This window comes from Kryptolebias marmoratus, linkage group LG3 (assembly GCF_001649575.2).
Source record: "Kryptolebias marmoratus isolate JLee-2015 linkage group LG3, ASM164957v2, whole genome shotgun sequence".
In the NCBI taxonomy this organism is placed as follows: Eukaryota; Metazoa; Chordata; class Actinopteri; order Cyprinodontiformes; family Rivulidae; genus Kryptolebias; species Kryptolebias marmoratus.
Genome location: NC_051432.1, coordinates 4,168,085 through 4,186,610, shown reverse-complemented (window position 1 = coordinate 4,186,610; position 18,526 = coordinate 4,168,085). Strand labels below are relative to the sequence as shown.

The 18,526-nt window shown below is 38.6% G+C and overlaps 1 protein-coding gene across 1 annotated transcript in view; it reads right to left on the bottom strand.

Annotated features, from left to right (window-relative positions):
* Positions 1 to 18,526, bottom strand: part of LOC108248787 (sphingosine kinase 1) — a 55,196-nt gene that overhangs the window by 21,879 nt on the left and 14,791 nt on the right. Inside the window, exon 2 of the mRNA XM_017437766.3 lies at positions 7,645 to 7,794. Within this exon, the coding sequence (XP_017293255.1) occupies positions 7,645 to 7,794 (150 nt within the window). The remainder of the gene's footprint in view (positions 1 to 7,644; positions 7,795 to 18,526) is intronic.

Below are 18,526 nucleotides of genomic sequence, written 5' to 3'. Positions count from 1 at the left end.
GTTGGTGGAGCTCGGTGGCCAGGTCGGGGTAGAAGCGGATCCGTTGATCTTTATAGAAGATATCCTTTTTTTCCCGTGCGACACGGATGACGGCTTGTTTCTCTCGGAAGTTAAGAAACTTCATTATCAAGGCTCTGGGTCGGGAGGCGCCGTCCTTTCTCGGGCCTAATCTGTGCGCTCTTTCCAAGCTCAGAGAGGTCTGCAGCTTCTCACTCCCCAGTGCTTCGGGTATCCACTTTTCCAAAAAAGCACATAAATCTGAACCCTCGGCCCCTTCTGGCAAGTTTACTAGCCTTAAGTTATTCAAGCGAGACCTTGTTTCCAAGTCAATGAGTTTATCTTCCATCGACTTATTTTTAGCCTGTAGGGCGCTCACGCTAGCATGTAGGTTAGCCACTCCGTCTTCCGCGGTGGAAATACGGTCCTCTGCTCGCGACATACGTTCATTATAGTCTTTCATCTCCTGTTTCATATCTTGCAGTGTCACCAGCAGACCATCGAGTTTCGAGGAGAACTCGCTTTTCAATGAATCGAGTGCGCCCAAAATTTGGTCAGACTTACTATTTTCTGAGTCGCTTCTTTCTTCTTGCTCGGCCATGTTTTTGTTGGTTTTGCGAACTTCACCACGGAGGTTGTGGTCGAAAAGCTTCGTTTGCTTGGTTGCCTCTCTTTTCCCTTTGAGCTGTTTAGTCGAGTTAGGCATTATATCCTTTTCCTTACATAAATTTTTCGTGTACAGCTGCTATTTTCCCCTATTGAGCGCAGCAAGCAGCGGAGCGAAGTTCTGCACGTCTTCTTACGTGGTCGCCATAACCGGAAGTTTTCTACAGATATTTATTCATAGTTTATAGGCTATATGCACATCACTACAAACTTTGAATGTCTTCTTTTGATCAGTTTTAGTGTTTCACACACTAATATTTATGTGCAGATATGGAGATCTTGAATCACTGGTTCTTCATATCACCACAAACTCAGCTCGACTTTACCTTTGAGCTGACACTTGTGTCCAAAGAGCAGAAACCTGCCTTGGCACAGAACTGCTGAGACTATCTGGTCTGACTGAAGCCTACATGATGACAGAAGTTTCCTGCTCTGATGCTGCGTCCTGTTCAGGCCGAACCAAGAGATCTGCTTCAAACACGGGCACTTTTTGTTTTCTTTTTGGTGGTGAGCCTCTAGAAAAAGTATCTAAACTGAGTGACAGTCACGGTGCAGCTCAGCTCAGAGGTTGTGATTACAACTAGAAGCTGTAATTATGGCTAAATGATGTCCTGCCTCACAAACACTGAACGCTACACCAAATAAATGGCACTTGGCTTTTTAAAGCAACTTTTTGAGGGAGGTTTAAAGTGAAATGCATCACTCATGGGGTTTTTTCCAAAATGTTTTTTTTACCAAAATGTGGGACCAGTGCTAGACCAGGGCTGGTGATAGAGCCGGTTCTTAACCGGTTCTTTAAAACAGTTTGGTTTTCCACATCCAGAAAGCAAACTCAGAGCCACGTCATTATACCACAGAAAACTATTTTCCACAAAATTTGTCATCCTCTCTTTGTTGCAAATTGAAGTTTTTATAGAGAATCACAGAGCCGACACACAATTCATCTACTCAAGTCACAGGGTTTATCTTGTTATTCCTAATATTTCCTAATATCACCAGTCCAGGTCATAAATAGCTAAAGCTCACATTTTCATTCTCCAACTCCAAGCAAACATAGGTCTTTGCTCTGAACCAGCAAAATGTTGGTGGTTTCAAAGAACTGGTGCCGAGTTGGCTCAGACTCTGGTTTAGCACTGAAACCTGTTTGGTGGAAAAAGACAACAAGGTCACTAGATTATTGTAGCTACAACATAGTTCAGGCACAGAAAAGAGATTTATTTTTTCTGCCTAATGATGAAGGGTGAAATAAGAAACTAAATATTAATAGCAAAGTCAAACGTGTTTTTCATACCTACATAACTTTAGGAAAAAAAAGAAAGATGCATCTGGAACATTTCCAGTAACACCCTCCTTAAGCCTTTACTTACATTACAGTACAGTTTCATGTTTCAGGTGAGGACACTTGGGCTTCAAGTAAACAATACAGTAGCACCGTACAACTCAAAGACATTTGTCTTACCTGATCTGAGAGTGGAATGCACTTGGCTCATTCAACAACAGGTAAGACATTCGTTTGATTTTTAAAGCACTTTGAGTAAAAAAAACTTGATACAGATCTGTAGTCTTAAATAGGCTTATTTATAAATGCATCACATCTTTAACACGGGAATCATAACCAAACAAAATTGTGAGGCTACTGAAATACATGCCATAATGTCCCTTTAAGAAAAATATCTGTCTGAAAATGTTTGTTACAACAGGAGATGAGAGAACCTGAAATCAATGAAACTATTCTTTGAGCAGTAAATTGTTGGTGGGGGCAGACAGGGAGAAATAATGCAGGGTGGGAGCAGGTGGCAACGATTGGAAACCATAAATAGAAGCAGATTTAGAAAACCCTCCCACATGGGCTTCTATCCCTCATCTAATTTGAGCTTAAAAAACAAGCAACAAAAAGCTGCACCCTAATCTTTTCCATGTTGGAACCTGACCAGCATCCTTTCTACCTGATAAGTCTTTCAACTTTTACAACCCTGAGTTGTTCATCATGACAGCCTTGAAATAAGAGAATTAATTTTACACAGGAAATAAACAGCGAGTCGCTTTAACAGTGGCTGCTGACCTGACATTTTTGTGTCAAAGTTCTCCTCACAGGATTTATAGTTTTGGATCAATGATTCCGAGTAGTAAAATTGTCTTTATAAAAACATAAAAAATAAAAAAAAGTCAAACTGTCAGCATTATGCAGCGTGTACACAGCTCCAGTGAGGTTTTCACAATTGGCTTTATAAATTTTTTAATGACTTCCGTGCAAAAATTCATAGGATCTAGGACATTTCCAACAGCGCTGTCCTATTATTGGCCTCCTTTCTTACCTTTATACAATCATCATTTTAATATCTCTACATGTGCCATTGTATTTAAAAGAACAAACAAAAACCTCCAATACAAAACATATGAACCCTGTTAGAATGAGTCAAGACACTTCTTTATCTGAAAAATCTGAAAGACAGAAAAAGGACAGACAAAAGAGCAGCACAGAGGTTGTTTCAGGGGATTTATGTCTCTTCTGATAAATATTTTAAATCTGTATCAGGGACATGAAGTCTGGGCAGGAAAGCATAACGCTATTTAGTTATTTCTGTCCGACAGACATCTTAGGATGCCTGAGCAGTGGGATGGTTTGCCCAGGAGTCACATCAGTGTTCCATCTTTACAAACTCATACACGCACAAAAACGCACACATTCACCAACACCCCCAGCAGTGCAGTCATCATCCATCTTCCAACCACTGCGCAGCTCCCACAGCTGCCACCCAGCCAAGAGTCCAATAATGAGTCCGTCCTCTCTTGTTAGCATTTACATTCACAAGACTTGCAGCTGTATTCTGTGGGCAAATGCCAGAGACGCATAAAAACAGCAAAACATGCAGCTTCTGTGTCACTGCCAAACACATTAAAGAGACCATTTTAACCGGAAAAGTGCAACTCTTCCCATTTCCCTAAACTATGCATTATTTCCTTATGGTCCATATTGAACACGGCAACAATACACTTCAAGTTGCTGCAAAAAAAAATTTTTTTTAAATCACATACTTCACACAGGATGATGACCCCTCTACCCTCCCTATGACCTTAATGATCTCATACAATATGGCTGAATTGCAGCAAATTTGAAAAACTTCCTTCAGTTTGTAGATTGTGTAGACAATCAAGATGTTGCTGTGCTCTTAATACTTTCCAAATAGGTTTTTCCTTCTGTTTTTGTAGGTACCCAACTGTCTCAGACAGTGTCCGGTTGCAGCTACCAAATTTCACGACACTAAGCAAGACTCTACAGAGGTCATGTGATGCAGTCAGATATCCTGATCACACCCCATCCAGGTAAGGGGAGAGTGAAGTGAGGTGTGAACACACTGCCACCACGCTCCAGCAAGGACCCTGATACACTGCTACCAGGATGATAAACCACCATGGCCTCACTACAGAAGTTTTGTGTATGTTCAAAACTTTGCACAACCTGACATGCTCCATCACACATAACGGTAAGCCTACCGCATTCCTAATACAGGCCTGAGACCTCACCAAGACCAGGCAAAAACCATCAAAGTTCTGGTTGATTTTTTATTTTTTTAAACATCAGAGTTGTCATTCACAGACGTAAGAAGAAGATGTAAGAGGCTGCCTTCTGTATTACTAATTCAAAAATTATGGACCAAAAAAAAGGAAAAAAGTACAAAATGGTTTGTTTGCAGAGAACGTTATATTTAGACTCTTTATAAACCATCATAAAAAACAAAACATTTAAAAGTATGAAATTAGTTGTTTTAAATATGGTATTTTATAGGGTAAACGAACTGTATATTTTGCCTCATGTTATTATACTAGAATAAAAATACAGATAGATTGTTCAGCCGGTGGCCAGAATTGGTTGCTTTTCAGCTTGAAATCCAGTTGAAATCCAATATAACCGGTCAGTGAACGCACCATAACAAAAAGCGCTAGCTCCTGCAAGTACAGGATATGTTTAAGTGAAGCAATAAAAACCTAAGTTAACCATCTGTTGGTCGTATAAATTAGTTTAAAGCATAGTCAGAAGATGCTGAATTTTAAGCAGAGATCTTGCGCTATGCGTAGCACCTAATGTGTTGGTGATGACTGTCAGCTACAACTACACTAACCTTTAGTTCTAACAATTAGACTAATGAACACATGCCCACACACATGCACAGACTTTGGGAAAAAACATCATCACCCACCTCCGAAAGGAAAAACCTACTTAACCGCAAAGCAAAGAAGCTCTCAGCAGTCAGTCACAGACTAAAAGTGGTTAAAGGAGAGCAGATGATCACATTACCAAACACACAGTCCACAGTAACACCAACAACACCTCCAATCAGTTCACAGCTTTTCTCTCTGAGCTTCTCTCTGCATCTGCCCCCCTCCTCCAGATAAAACCCTCCTCTTGTTTTGTTTTCATGCTGTCGCCATCATTATCCTGATCAACTGCCTCTGACCCATATGAAGGCAGAGCTGTTATGTAATAAATGTGTACACACTGCAAAACACAAATATGTAAGGACACACTCTCACAAAATCCCCTTTAACCATATACTTTTACACATAATCATCTTGCGTACCCCATCCTCTTAATAGTCTTGCACTTAAGAAAAAAAAAAAATCAGGGAAAGAGAAAAATCTAATAAATGTTCTTTATGACCAGTAAATCCCAAACAACACAGTATTATTCACTAAATTACCATCAGCGTGACAGAATGACCACTGACAGAGAGATTCTGATGTTGCAGTAATTGAAAATCTTCTGGAATAAATCCCTTTTGCTTAATCTCTCCCAAATGGCTCTGACTAATGGTTTGGTCGAACAGAATTAACTTCCCTCTCGGACATTGACTAAACCTCACCAGAACCAATCTCCCCTCAGCAGAATTACATGTTTAGTCTTTTCAAAGTAATCTTTTTATTCTTCAAAATGGCTCAGATGAAACTCTGGATGTCACTTTCATTGTACCTGAAGAAATCATTTTATGGAAAATTTTATATTATATATATATATATATATATATATATATTTTTTTTTTTAAATGGTTTTTCAATTTGATTATAAGTAATAGACCTACATAAAATACTCTAGTTTAATGGGATGGAGGGGGATTTTTTTTAAATGACTAAAAATGATAAGACTGAAGGCATGTGAGAATATGTATTCACCCCATTTGCTTTAAAATCCCAAACTTTTTCTAGTTCAACACCAGCAGTAAGGGCTACCACCAAAGAAGATACAAGGAGACCAAGGAACTCTCCACACAGGTCAGAGACAAAGTTGTGGAAAAATATGGCTCAAGGTTGGGTTAAAAAAATATCCCAAAACTTAAACATCCCACACAGCTCCTAGATTCATTATTAGGCATCACAAAAGCAACCAACTTTGACTGTACTACTTTAAAGTTTAATTTGTCCAAATTAAAGCCAAGGGAATTTACGTTCAAAGTTCAACAGCTCTGCACTAAATTTACACATCTAAAAAATAATGCATTATGCCTGAAACGCATTTTAAGTGTGCAGAGCGATCTGACATGGTTATGACCTCATTCTGTCACGTCCCTGACTTTACGGTTGATGCAGAATAAAAGCAGAGCTTTTCTTTCACTCCATCCACTGTCTTCCTGTGTTTTCCTGTTCATCACTGCTTTGGACCAGAGCGTATCTCAGCTGACACTGAGCCAAGACTCAAAGAGCTCCAAACACGGCTGTATTACAGCTACTAGTTAACACTAGTGAACATTAGTTCACTGTGCAATCCACAAAGTTAAAGATTGGTATGTTTTAAACTGCTTATGATAAACAACCAACATGAAGAAAAATCTCACATCTTTTATTTCAGCTTCAGAATAGTGGTTGCACAGCATGTTGCCCTTTTTTTCCTCATCTTCAAAATATCTCTAAAGTTAAGAGTTTCTTGTCTCAAAGTGAGGCTATTTTAGCTAGGAGTCCAAATACCTCCAATAAAATCTTCTATAACAAACTTTGTTGCAATAAAAATATTTTTACTGAAGAAAATACAGGACTTACATTTGAGTTTTTTTCCCCTTTACAAACTCTACTTATACCTTGTTTGTTCAAGGTGTGTACCAAAAACAAAATCTCAGATTTTAAGAGCTAGAGAGCCCTGTTCCTTCACTTTACATAACATAGATCAGGACACCCTTCCCACCAGCATCCTTCCTGCCGGCATGAGCTCCCAAAACATAGCGGTAGGGCTAAAAGTGACAGGAAGGAGTGACATTGGACTCCAATCTTCATTGGTCCTACAAGGCAGGGAAATAAGATCCAGTGTTTTATTACACGTCCATGCTTTGTAAGGATTTTATGACAAAGGATGGCCCAGGACAAAATCTTCTTCAGTGTCAAAAATTCAACATCTTGCCAGGTGCCTCTTAAAACCAATCAGGACTAATGAAAAAATAAAAAGTAGTTGAGTTAGCAAAGGTAGGTCTTGTTATTGAGCTACATGAACCAACATAAAGTGGGACATGGAATGGAGGGGAAAAAACAAAAAAAACAATTATAATCTGATATTTTACAGGGGCTCTGAATAAACCAAGCACAAAACAAAAGTTTGGATTATTTACCAAATGCAAGATGGGTGTTTTTGGTTTGATTTTTAGTTATGGTCTACAGTAATGGATGTCATGGCCAAAATAATATAAGAAATGGGAAAGATAGCTTCTTGTATTTTGTAAATTTAAAAAAAAAAAAAAAAGAAATGTCAAGCGGAAAATTCAAATAAATGAGACAATTCCAAGCGGCCGAATATGTCTGCCCTAGGATAATGAGAGCAAGCTTTTTATAGCAGACAAATTATCAGGAGCACACGAACGCCAGCCTCTGTCAGAGCTGGATCAGTGCGGCAGATCGACCTGGCATCAGAATGAGATCACAAATCAGCTGCACCTCGTGAAGATATGCCACCAGATCTTCTATACTTAAACCCTTTGTTGCGCACTTGACCTCAAAACTCACCAGTGGGGATCAGAGTGTGTATGACACCCGCTTCATTGAGCATTCGCTGGATGTGATTCTTGTACAGGGTCCGTGCCTGTCCCTTCCCGCTCTCTGGGTTCACCAGCAGCAGTATTCGAAACGGACGAGACAAGCCGTGCAGCAACACTCCTGCAAAAAAACAAAACAAAAACAATGAGCATAAACAGTTAGGGTGGGTCTTAATCTATTATAGCTGAAAAATTAGTCGCTTAGTTGTCAGTGGCAGCCTGACTGTTAGGTTTAGTATGACATGTACTGACAGGTAAGATGTTCTCAACTTTTCCACAGAACCCTGCTTCAAAATGGCTCAAGTATCCATTTATCATCTCAAACCAGCAGCTTAAACTCAAGCAGTGAATTTTCTGAAATGTTCCTTCAGAGGTGGGGGCCAGGAAGTAGAAATATTTTGAGATTTACCCATTAATTGGACCGTTAATCTCTCCTAAGCAGCTTTGTGGAGTCTGTGTGTAGAAGAAGACTGAGGTGCAAAAAGATCATTGGTGTTGAACTGAACATTATTTTTGAACGAGGCGACATAACTGCAGCAAAGAATGACTGTTCTGTCTGCTCCTGTGGGAACAAGAGGTTGTGACGCTGAATGTCCTCAGTCATAAAAACCTTAGCTCTGTTGCTTGCTGAACAGAACAGACTGTTGCTCTGGATGTTCAGCACATCGTGGTGATAATCTGAACAGACTGTCAGCTGACGTTTGTGTATTATGATGCGTTTACTCTGCACCAGCTGGTTAGAAAATCCCTTCATCTCATAAAGATGTTTCTAAAACCGTTTTATTTGCTGTGATGTGAAATGTTTTCAAAAATGTGCCATCAAAACTTAAATCATTACATTCAACATATATCGGAGAGAAAGAGATTTGTGGATGGAAGCAGAAACAAATGTTCCAAACACACACATGGATTCTGCTGCACAGCCTGAATCTCATCATGAATGAGTACAGCAGCTGTCTCTCGGTTATATTTGTAAATGAAGCATTGCACATTAGTATTCAAAAAAAAAAAAAAAAATGAGGAGGAAATCAAACAGATCTCAGAGGTCTAACCAACGCAGATATGTTGTGATTTTAAAGAACTCTGAGAACGACGGTCTCTCCGGAGCGCAGCATGGAGCTAACAAACAGGAAAAACTTCTTTAGGATGTCTAAGCACTGCAAAGATATGAATGCAAAGTAAATTATCCTTCAGCATCTTGGGTGGGACTGTGGAACTAAACCGAAACAAAATCATGATATGTGCTGATAGTTCTTAAAGAGGAGGAATGAAATAGACAGATGATTGAGTTTCAAATGTTTTACAATTTACTTAGTAAAATCTCACAACAACCAACCATCACACAGAGAAGACGAAATCAATGAAATTGACTTTGTTGTAATATTTAAAGAGTAATTGTTTGTGTATTACTGAACAGTCACGATGTAAACCTTGTGGTCTGACAAGTAATGATTATGCTACAGAAACAAGTGGAAGACAAAACAATGTCGATAAAAATACAAACTTGTTGGGAAAATGACAGGCAAGAGCTTGTATATTAAGATATGATCCAAAAAGCTCTTGCCTATGACATTGATTGTCCAAGTTTGTATTTCTATCCTTATTAGGACATTGGATTGTATTCCCCTCATTTCTGAAGCATAATCATTACTCTAAACCAAACCAAAAAGTGTGTAAGAAATTATCTTACACTGGTACTTTAATGATCTTCGTTCTGCTAAAGAACCCTGACCTCGACACCATTGAGCACCTTTGGGAGGGACTGGAACAGAGACTACAAGCCAGACTTTCTTTCAATGTTTTAAAGTCCCATCCTAAAACACAAATACTCACTGGCATGGTTGACATATTTTCATCATTTTATTATTAAAGTTTTTATTGTTGTTTCAGAACATGTTTACAACCTTTCCCAACCCTCCACACACCCTGATAAAACAAACAAAAAAAAAATTACAAATAAAACAAAGCAGAAAGGAAAAAAACAAAAAAAAAAAAAAAAAACCCAGGTCAGTGCATATCAAATCAATAAAAGTTTCACAAAAGATTAAATATCCTCGATGTTGGCAGAAACAAATATAGTAAACAGATGTAGTCACTCAACAGTATTTTCTAAAACAACCGGTCATCATAGAAGTTTACTTGTCCCAATGTTGCAGGAGAGGAAACAGTTCCAGGATTTCTTGAAGTTCTCCATGTCATCATTTAGTTTGGCCAGCATTTGTTCATATGACACTATTTCCAGCATTAATTCCAACCAGCTCCTAACATTCGGAGCGATTGGAGATTTCCACAGTCTGAGGATTATTCTGGCAGCCGTGACCGTCCCCACCTGCACCACAGTGTTTTGGTGTTTCGACATATTAGGTATCACTGTTTGATCCCCCAATAAGCAGAGTCTTGGTGACATCGGTATCCCCACACCTATCCATTTTCCAATGTGTTGCAATACTGTCTTCCAAAATGGGGAAATTAATTTACATTCCCAGATCGCATGTATAAAGGTTCCTGGTTCAGTTTTGCATTTCCAACATAGGTTGTTGGTAAGCAGACCCATTCTATGGAGTCTGGATGGGGTGAAATAAAATCTATGTACCATCTTATAGTGCGTAAATTTCCCTCTTGATTCTTTAATATATTTCCCATTATTTGACAGCACTTTCAGCCATTCTTCATCACTAAAAATACAGCCAAGGTCCCTCTGCCAGACAATCCCCAGACTTTTACATACATCCTTTTGCATACTATTAAACAGCTTGTAAAATGTGGACGCCTTATATTTAATTCTACATGAGTCCATAAATTCCTGTACTGGATTATCCTTATGTATGAATTCGTCTCTAATAATACAGTCTCTAATTTGTAAATATTTCCAGAAACTATCCTTTTTTATATTGTATTTCAGCATGACATCTGAAAAAGACATAAAAACCCCGTCTGCATACAAATCATTCACAGTACGTATTCCCTTCATAAGCCATTGTTCCCAGTAAACAGTTTTCCTTCCAATACAGATGGATGGATTCAACCACAGTGAGGAGTACAACTGTTTCGAATGTGATATTCTACATATTTTATGCATCTCCTTCCATACTAATTTAGAATGTGCTAATATCGGATTTGTGGGCAGAGGTTTTCTATTATCCGTTTTACCATGGGAAAGGATATCCATTGGTCTGAAGGGGTTAACTAATTCTTCTTCAATATTCATCCAGCTCAGCTTTGTTTCTCCCTTTTCAAAATACTTGGACAACCTAGCCATTTCAAATGCGAGATTATATAGTCTTACGTTAGGGAGGGCCATGCCCCCTGCATCCTTTGTACACCACATTTTCTTAATGCTAATTCTGGGTTTCTTCTTGTCCCAAAGGAAGTCCTTCACATAAGCCTCATACTGTTTGTAGACCTGAGAGGGGATGTCAACTGGTACCATCATGGACACATAATTGAATAGTGGGGCTATCACCATTTTTATTACATTCACCTTTCCCCATAAAGAAAGTTTCAATTTTGCCCATTTATCAAGATTAGTTTTTATCTTCTGAAGAAGTGGTTCCATATTCAGTAGCATTATTTCCTCTAGATTCGAGTGGAGTCGTATACCCAGATATTTCATACCCGAGGGGATCCATCTAAAGTTAAATGGTGTAATATCATTTGAGTGACATGTTTGGGATATGGGCATACACTCAGATTTGTTCCAGTTAATCTTGTATCCTGAAAGCTTTGAATATGATTCAACACACTGTAATAGGGCTGGAATAGAGACAATTGGATCTGCTATAATAGCTAAGATGTCATCCGCATACATAAGCAACTTGTGCTCTTTTCCTCCTGCATGAATTCCTTTAATTCTTGGGTTGACTCTTATCGCCACTGCTAATGGTTCCACAGCCAGCGTGAAAAGCAATGGGGATAATGCACAGCCCTGTCTTGTCCCTCTGGAAAGATGAAAATATTTGGACAACTGACCATTCGTCATAATTACTGCTTTTGGTTTAGAATATAATATTTCAACCCATTTGCAGAACCTAGACCCAAATCCAAATTTCAGAAGTGTCGTTTTAAGAAACCCCCATTCCACACGGTCAAAGGCTTTCTCAGCATCTAAAGAGAACGCCGCAACGGGGACTGGATTAGAGCGATTCAGATGTATTAGATGAGTAAGCCTTCTCATATTGTCGATTGAGGACCTGTTCTTGATAAAGCCTACCTGGTCTTCATTTATGATATGCGGAAGTACTTTTTCTAACCGTGATGCTAGTGTTTTTGTTAATATTTTGCAATCTACTCCTATGAGACTAATAGGTCTGAAGTTAGATGGATCTGAAACATCTCTGTCTTTTTTTGGAATAAGTGATATCAGAGCCTCATTGAAAGTGTCGGGTAAAAAGCCTGATTCAAAGGCTTCTCTATATACATCATGCAACACTGGGGCTATGGTGTCAATATATTTTCTATAATATTCAACTGGAAAGCCGTCCAGGCCCGGTGATTTCCCAGGTTTCATAGACAAAATCGTAGCTTTAATTTCTTCTAAAGTGATAGGAGAATCTAATTCTTCTCTTTGTTCATTGGAGATATTAGGCAATTTCAATGATGAGAAAAAAGCATTCATTTCTTCCGTGTCAGGTTTATCAATAGATGTGTAAAGGTTCTTATAAAACTCTTCAAAGATCCTATTTATGTCTTTGGTTGCGGTGAATGTTTTACCATCTTTCTTAATTAGCGGAATGTTGTTGGAGTTATCTTGTTGTTTAAGTTGTCTCGCTAGTAATTTGCCACTTTTTTCTCCACCTTCGTAATATTTAATTTTAAGTCTAAACAAGGCATATTCAGCTTTTTTGTTATATAGTTCATGTAACTGATATTTAAGATTGCAAAGTGTTTGATATAGATCATTTGAGTAATTCCGTGCTATTTTTTTCTCTAGCAAACATATTTCTTTTTCCAACGTTTTTTCTTTCCCAGTGTTTTCTTTTTTAATTTTTGATGTATACGCAATGAATTTTCCCCGCATATATGCTTTCGACGCTTCCCACACAGAGGCCATATTATCCGTGGAGCCAATATTTACTTGGAGAAAAAAATTAAGATCCTCCAAAATAGAGTTACTAAATGCCTCATTCTGGAGTAGCATAGTATTAAGTCTCCAACGTCCCTTCCTTTCTTTTTCCACATTGAAGTCTATATGTATTTCCACTATACCATGGTCACTTATAATAATTGGTCCTATTTCACAGCCCATTACTGACTCCACTAGTTTATTAGATATTAAGAAGAAGTCAATTCTAGAATATATTTTATGGCTGTGAGAGTAGAAAGTATATTCTCTCTCACGTGGGTTTACCAGTCTCCATATATCAACCAGATTCCAGTCCTGGGCTAGCATTTGGATTGCAGCCCTATCCTTAGGTGACAGTTTCCCCCTTAGCATACTTTTGTCAATAAATCCATCCATCACCTGGTTGAAATCGCCCCCCATAACAATATGGCCCTCAGTGTTTCCTAATATACTATTAATTTCATGAAAAAAGTCGGGTTCTTCCAGATTAGGTGCATAAATGTTGCAGAGGACAGTCCTAGTTCCATTCAGCAAGGCTTCAACACATATGAAGCGTCCTTCCTTATCATTGTGTTGTTTAAGCATAACAAAACTTATGTTCTTATTAACAAGAATCATTACACCATTTCGTTTACTTGAATATGAGCTGTGGTACACTTTACCCACCCAACCTCTTTTGAACTTAGCAGCTTCTTCATCCCCAATTATATGCGATTCTTGAATGAATGCAATATCAGCCCCTTTGGATTTTAGATAAGTCAAAACTTTTTGTCTTTTAATTGGATGCCCACATCCATTAATATTCCACGATATTATGTTGATATATCCCTTAGGCATCCTTTGCTATCTGGTATACTTTGCGTGATTTGATCTGCCACTTAACGAGGTACATATACATCAGAATAATAACTAATATTAACAGCATTCTCAAACTTAAATAAACTGACCTGGTGCAGAAGAAAGAAAATAAATACAACATAGAACTCAGCAAAGCAACAAAGAACATGTTGCTGCTTTTAGTCCTGTCCTTAACCCTCTAATTAAACTTGGTCCGTGAGACACGCTGAAAATCGTTCTTAGGCAACACAGCCATCCGAACTCCGACGCACAACCGACGTAAACTTTACATAATGTTTTTGATAATTATACACCTCAAACAGTAACACCTGTTTTTCACTTAGCTTGTTGCAGGAACCTTTCAGCCTCTGCATTGTCTTGGAATGTCTTCCGTTCTCCCTTCCAGGTGAAGGTGAGCGTTGCTGGAAACAGCAGTCGGTGTTTCACCTCCATTTCCCGGAGGCGTTTCTTTACAGTGTTGAAAGCTCTCCGTTTCTCCACCAGCTTCTTCGACAGGTCCTCAAAGAAAGATAATTTGCAGCCTTCCCACTCCAGCCCACGCTTTTCTTTGGCCATCTGCAGCACCTTATCCCGAGCCGATGAGCGCAGAAACCGAATCAGGATGGTCCGGGGTGGTTTATTGACATCTGGCTTGGGCGCAAGTGAGCGATGGGCCCGCTCCACTTCGAACTCGCTGCCCGTGAAGCCGAACCCCTGAGCAATGATCCTTTCCACATACTCACGCACCTTCCCTCTCTCTTCTTTGTCTTCTTTCAGTCCCACCATTCTCACATTGTTCCTCCGACTCCGGTTTTCCAAGTCCTCGACTCGTTCCCAGAGAGTTGCCAGTTTCTTGTCACATATCTCCACACATTTCTCCACCCGAGCGCTTGCATCTTCCATGTCGGACACTCGCTGTTCAACTTCGCCCAGCCTAGTTAGAATATTTTCTACGGAGTCTTTAAGCTCTTTAGTTGTTTCTTTAATCGAGACAACATCTGTCGCCACAACTTGTAGTGTTGCGCTCATTTTCCGTATTTCTTCCATGAAGTTGGGGTCTATACGTTTCTCTTCGGTGCAGCTTGGGTTTGTCAGCGGGTTAGCAGCAGCGCTTTCAGGCGTGGGGCTGGTCCTCGTTGCTAGCTTACTTCTCGTTGCCGCTCCTTTGAAAAAGTTAGCTTTGTTGTTGCTTGACATTCCGTCGGTAAATTATCAAGATCTGGTCTCTTATGAAGACTATAGGATTTGGCGTGTCGAGCGTATTAATGTCCGGGTGAGCTGAGAGATGTACATTCAAAATAAATGCAAAAAAAAATTGTCGGTTTCCGGAGCTCTGCTAGCGTGCTGCCATCTTCCTTGGCGGTCCCACATGACTCCCTTTTCATCATTTTAATTGTTTTTCTTTTTACAATTTATGTGTATGACCACTTTCTTTTATATAGTTTTTCTTTCTTTGTATGTTCTTGTGTGGTTTGCTGTTATTTTCTCACTATTTAATGTGCCATGTCAATAAATTTGATTTGGCCCAACATTAGTGCCTGACCTCATAGGTGCTCTACAGAATGAATGGGCAACATATTCTCACAAAGAACTCCAAAACCTTATGGAAAGCTTTCCAAGAAGAGTGGAAGCTGTTGTAGCTGCCGGTGGTCAGGTGTGACCAAATACTTAAGTCTGAGTAACAACTGTAGCGCAATTGCTCTGGTTTAAAACCAGTTATTTTTAATGACGACTGAGATGCACTTATACTTCAGGAATGCGGAGACACAGGTGAGAAGAATGTTCCCACATCAAGGTGCCTTCAGGCCCATTTCTCTCAGAAAACTAAATCAGTCCATCTTTAAGTTGTCTCTGACTGTTCATAAAATTACTAATCATCTCGGCCACTTCACACATAGATGTTAGCTTTTAGAAATGAATGTCGTTGAACCAAAAAGGGTGTAGAGCATAACTCTGCTGCGGTAATGTGGAGCACTATGCGTTAAATGTAAGAAGGGAGTTTCCCACATTTTTAAAAACATAGCAGATAAACTCAGCTTAATAATCCTTTTTGTGGTTAACCAATTTCTTTACTAAATGCAAAGTTGCTGTGCAACATCACTGATCTTCTCTTCTGTGATAAATCTGTTTTTTATTGTTGTTTAAGCTTTAAAATCCCTTGTGTAGGTGGTGGCAAAGACTGTGTCATCACACCCTTGAGCTGCAAAGCCAGCTTACCTTTCCACATGTCAGCTGTTAGTACCTTGCTTGACGGCCCAAAGGAGTATCAGCGATGGGTTGGCTTCAAGCCCCTGATGCTGCCTCAGTCCATTCTGAAATCACACCGGAGCAGCCAGAATGCATCCAAGTCCTAGCTTGAAGTGTTTTGTGAAAGTGCCGACAGTTCAGACTCAATGTGTCAACTACATCCATCTAAAATAAACAGTTTAATGCCACACACAGCTGCTGCTCAGCTCAACAAACACCAAATACATTGTAGTTAAATATACTGTCATTAGGATAATAAATGTTCTAATTACATCTGAACTAGTGTTGACTCACTGATACCATTTACAGTGCAATTACTTAATTTAATACAATTAAAAAGTGATGATGATATGGGAGATCTAGAAATGCAATTTATCAAAGATAGCCATCTGAACTCCTGATAGAAACACACAAAGCTGCCCTCACAAATTAACTGGGAGAAAACACTAACTTTTGTAAGGGTGTGTGTGTGTGTGTGTGCCCGCACCATCGCTCCTAGAAACATCCAACAGCTCTTGCTGGCTAAATTGTCATGCCACTTCCTACATGCCTCTCCTCCCTTTTTTAAAAGACATTCCAGGGGAAATTATCACTGGACTCATCTCTTTCCACTCTGGGTTTCCTTCTCCTCAATCATCATCATCATGTCCTGCCCAGGTTTTGGGGCAGAGAGCCAAAGTATGACGTGTCTAATTAAGGGTCCAACGGACCACACAGGAAATCCATTTAGAAACTCGCCCAATCTGGAGTTTTAAACAAATATATGTTATATATTGGTGAACTGGTTGTCATGGTCTTGTGTGTGTGACAATGTGAACAAGATTGCCAAGTGATTCATCCATGTAAATGCACTAGTTTAATGTTTGGATAAACTAACATTTTAAATGCATCAGCAGAATTACCATGTTTTTTTAATTATTTGTTGGAATAAAAAGTTGTTGTTTTCATCCTGAATGAGGTGACAAAGCAGATGACAGTACTAAAAAAAACAATCCAAGTCGACCACCATCCTCGTGAACAGAAGCAGAGATGAAGAAGATGGAAAAAATAACAGCGAACGCCCAACAAAGCTCTGCATCCCGCCTGTGTTTACTTGATCTATGATTACAGATGTCTCCTCTGCTCCCTTTAAGCCAACGGCATGGGAACTGTCCCAGATCTTAATGGTAAAATCACTGCTGAAGTATTTGCAACAGGAAATAACAGCCTGCATGAAAAGGAAAACTCCAAAACTGGGAAAAACACATTTGGGTTTCTTGAGTGCATTTACTCTGAGGAGATTTCTGGCACTTAGAGCATTTGACTGTAAACAGAAAAGTACCGATTTTATTTGTCTTTTGTTCTTGATTCTATTAAAAGAAAAGATAGGTTTCTGAATTTCAATGTTTTATATTTTTAATTGGAGAGACCTGCATTACACTGTATACATGTTTTACTAATGCTCAGGATGTGGAAATATATTAGGTTAAAAAAATTAAAATCATGTTGCATATTGATTATTTGAATAAAAGTTTATTACTCTGCAAGGATACTCTCAGAAATGTGACTCACTGTGATGACTTGCTCAAACATCTATGTGTTGTGTCCGTCCTTCACGTCAGCAGTAAGAAAGGACAAAACATTACCCGCCTGTTGTTACCAAACGATGCTGCAAACTTTTCAAAAGCTGTGAACGTTGCAAAAAATGTCATTAATCTAAGATGAGCGGCTCAGTCAGCAAGAACGGTCCTACAGTTCAGTTTGTGCAGACACACTCCGCATAACTTGACTGAGGATGGAAATGTAAAGAAGAACTCGGACACGTTTAACCCCATGTGTAGGTGTTCAGTCTGTTTAGACTATAAACTTCAACATAGTCAAAACAAGTTGTACTTTTGCAGCTTTGGTCACCACGTAGGAAAAGAAGCCGTTTGCCACGATACTCGGCAAGAACTGTTAATCTGACATGTAAACACCTGAACTACTACTGACAGGTAAATATAATTTAACATTACCATGAGGCATAGGCTGGTATGAGATTCTGAAAGTACGAGCAAAAAAAAAAATCAGTTTTACACATTTAGTGTTAAAACAAACAAACAAAAAATCAAATCACATGGTTTATTTGCTTCTATTTAGAAACAGAAATGTAACGAGTATTACTACAGATGTTCAAGTTAACATATTGTAAGAATATTTATATTCTATATTGTAATAGTTACTTAGTTTTTAATTTTGTTGAACATACATAAGGAGAGTAAGAACAATGTGTTGACAATCACTATTTAAAATCAGCATCAAACATTTTATGTACTCATTCAAAAAAAATCTGTCATTAGTTCTTGATTTTTTTTTTTAATTAAGGCTGAAATCTTATTCTTTATTTCTTAAAGATAGGCTCTTTGACAGCTACAATTATTAATAAAACAGATTAGGATACAGAATCACAAATTGACTCAAAGCTAAAAAGTATATTTTATAAACTTTAGCATAAAGAAAATGAATACAAATGTTGTATATTTTATATTTTTCTAACATTTTTCATTAAATTGTGAGGTTAAAATTAACAAGTTGAACAGATTTATTCAAATAGATTAAAAATGTGGATTTTTTGTTTTTTCTCACATCTTATCATAACTTGTGTTTACAAATATAACTGTTACTAAACTTTTCAGATATTAGGAACCATTAAAACTTGTGTTTAAGACCAGACTTTCTGCAATGATCC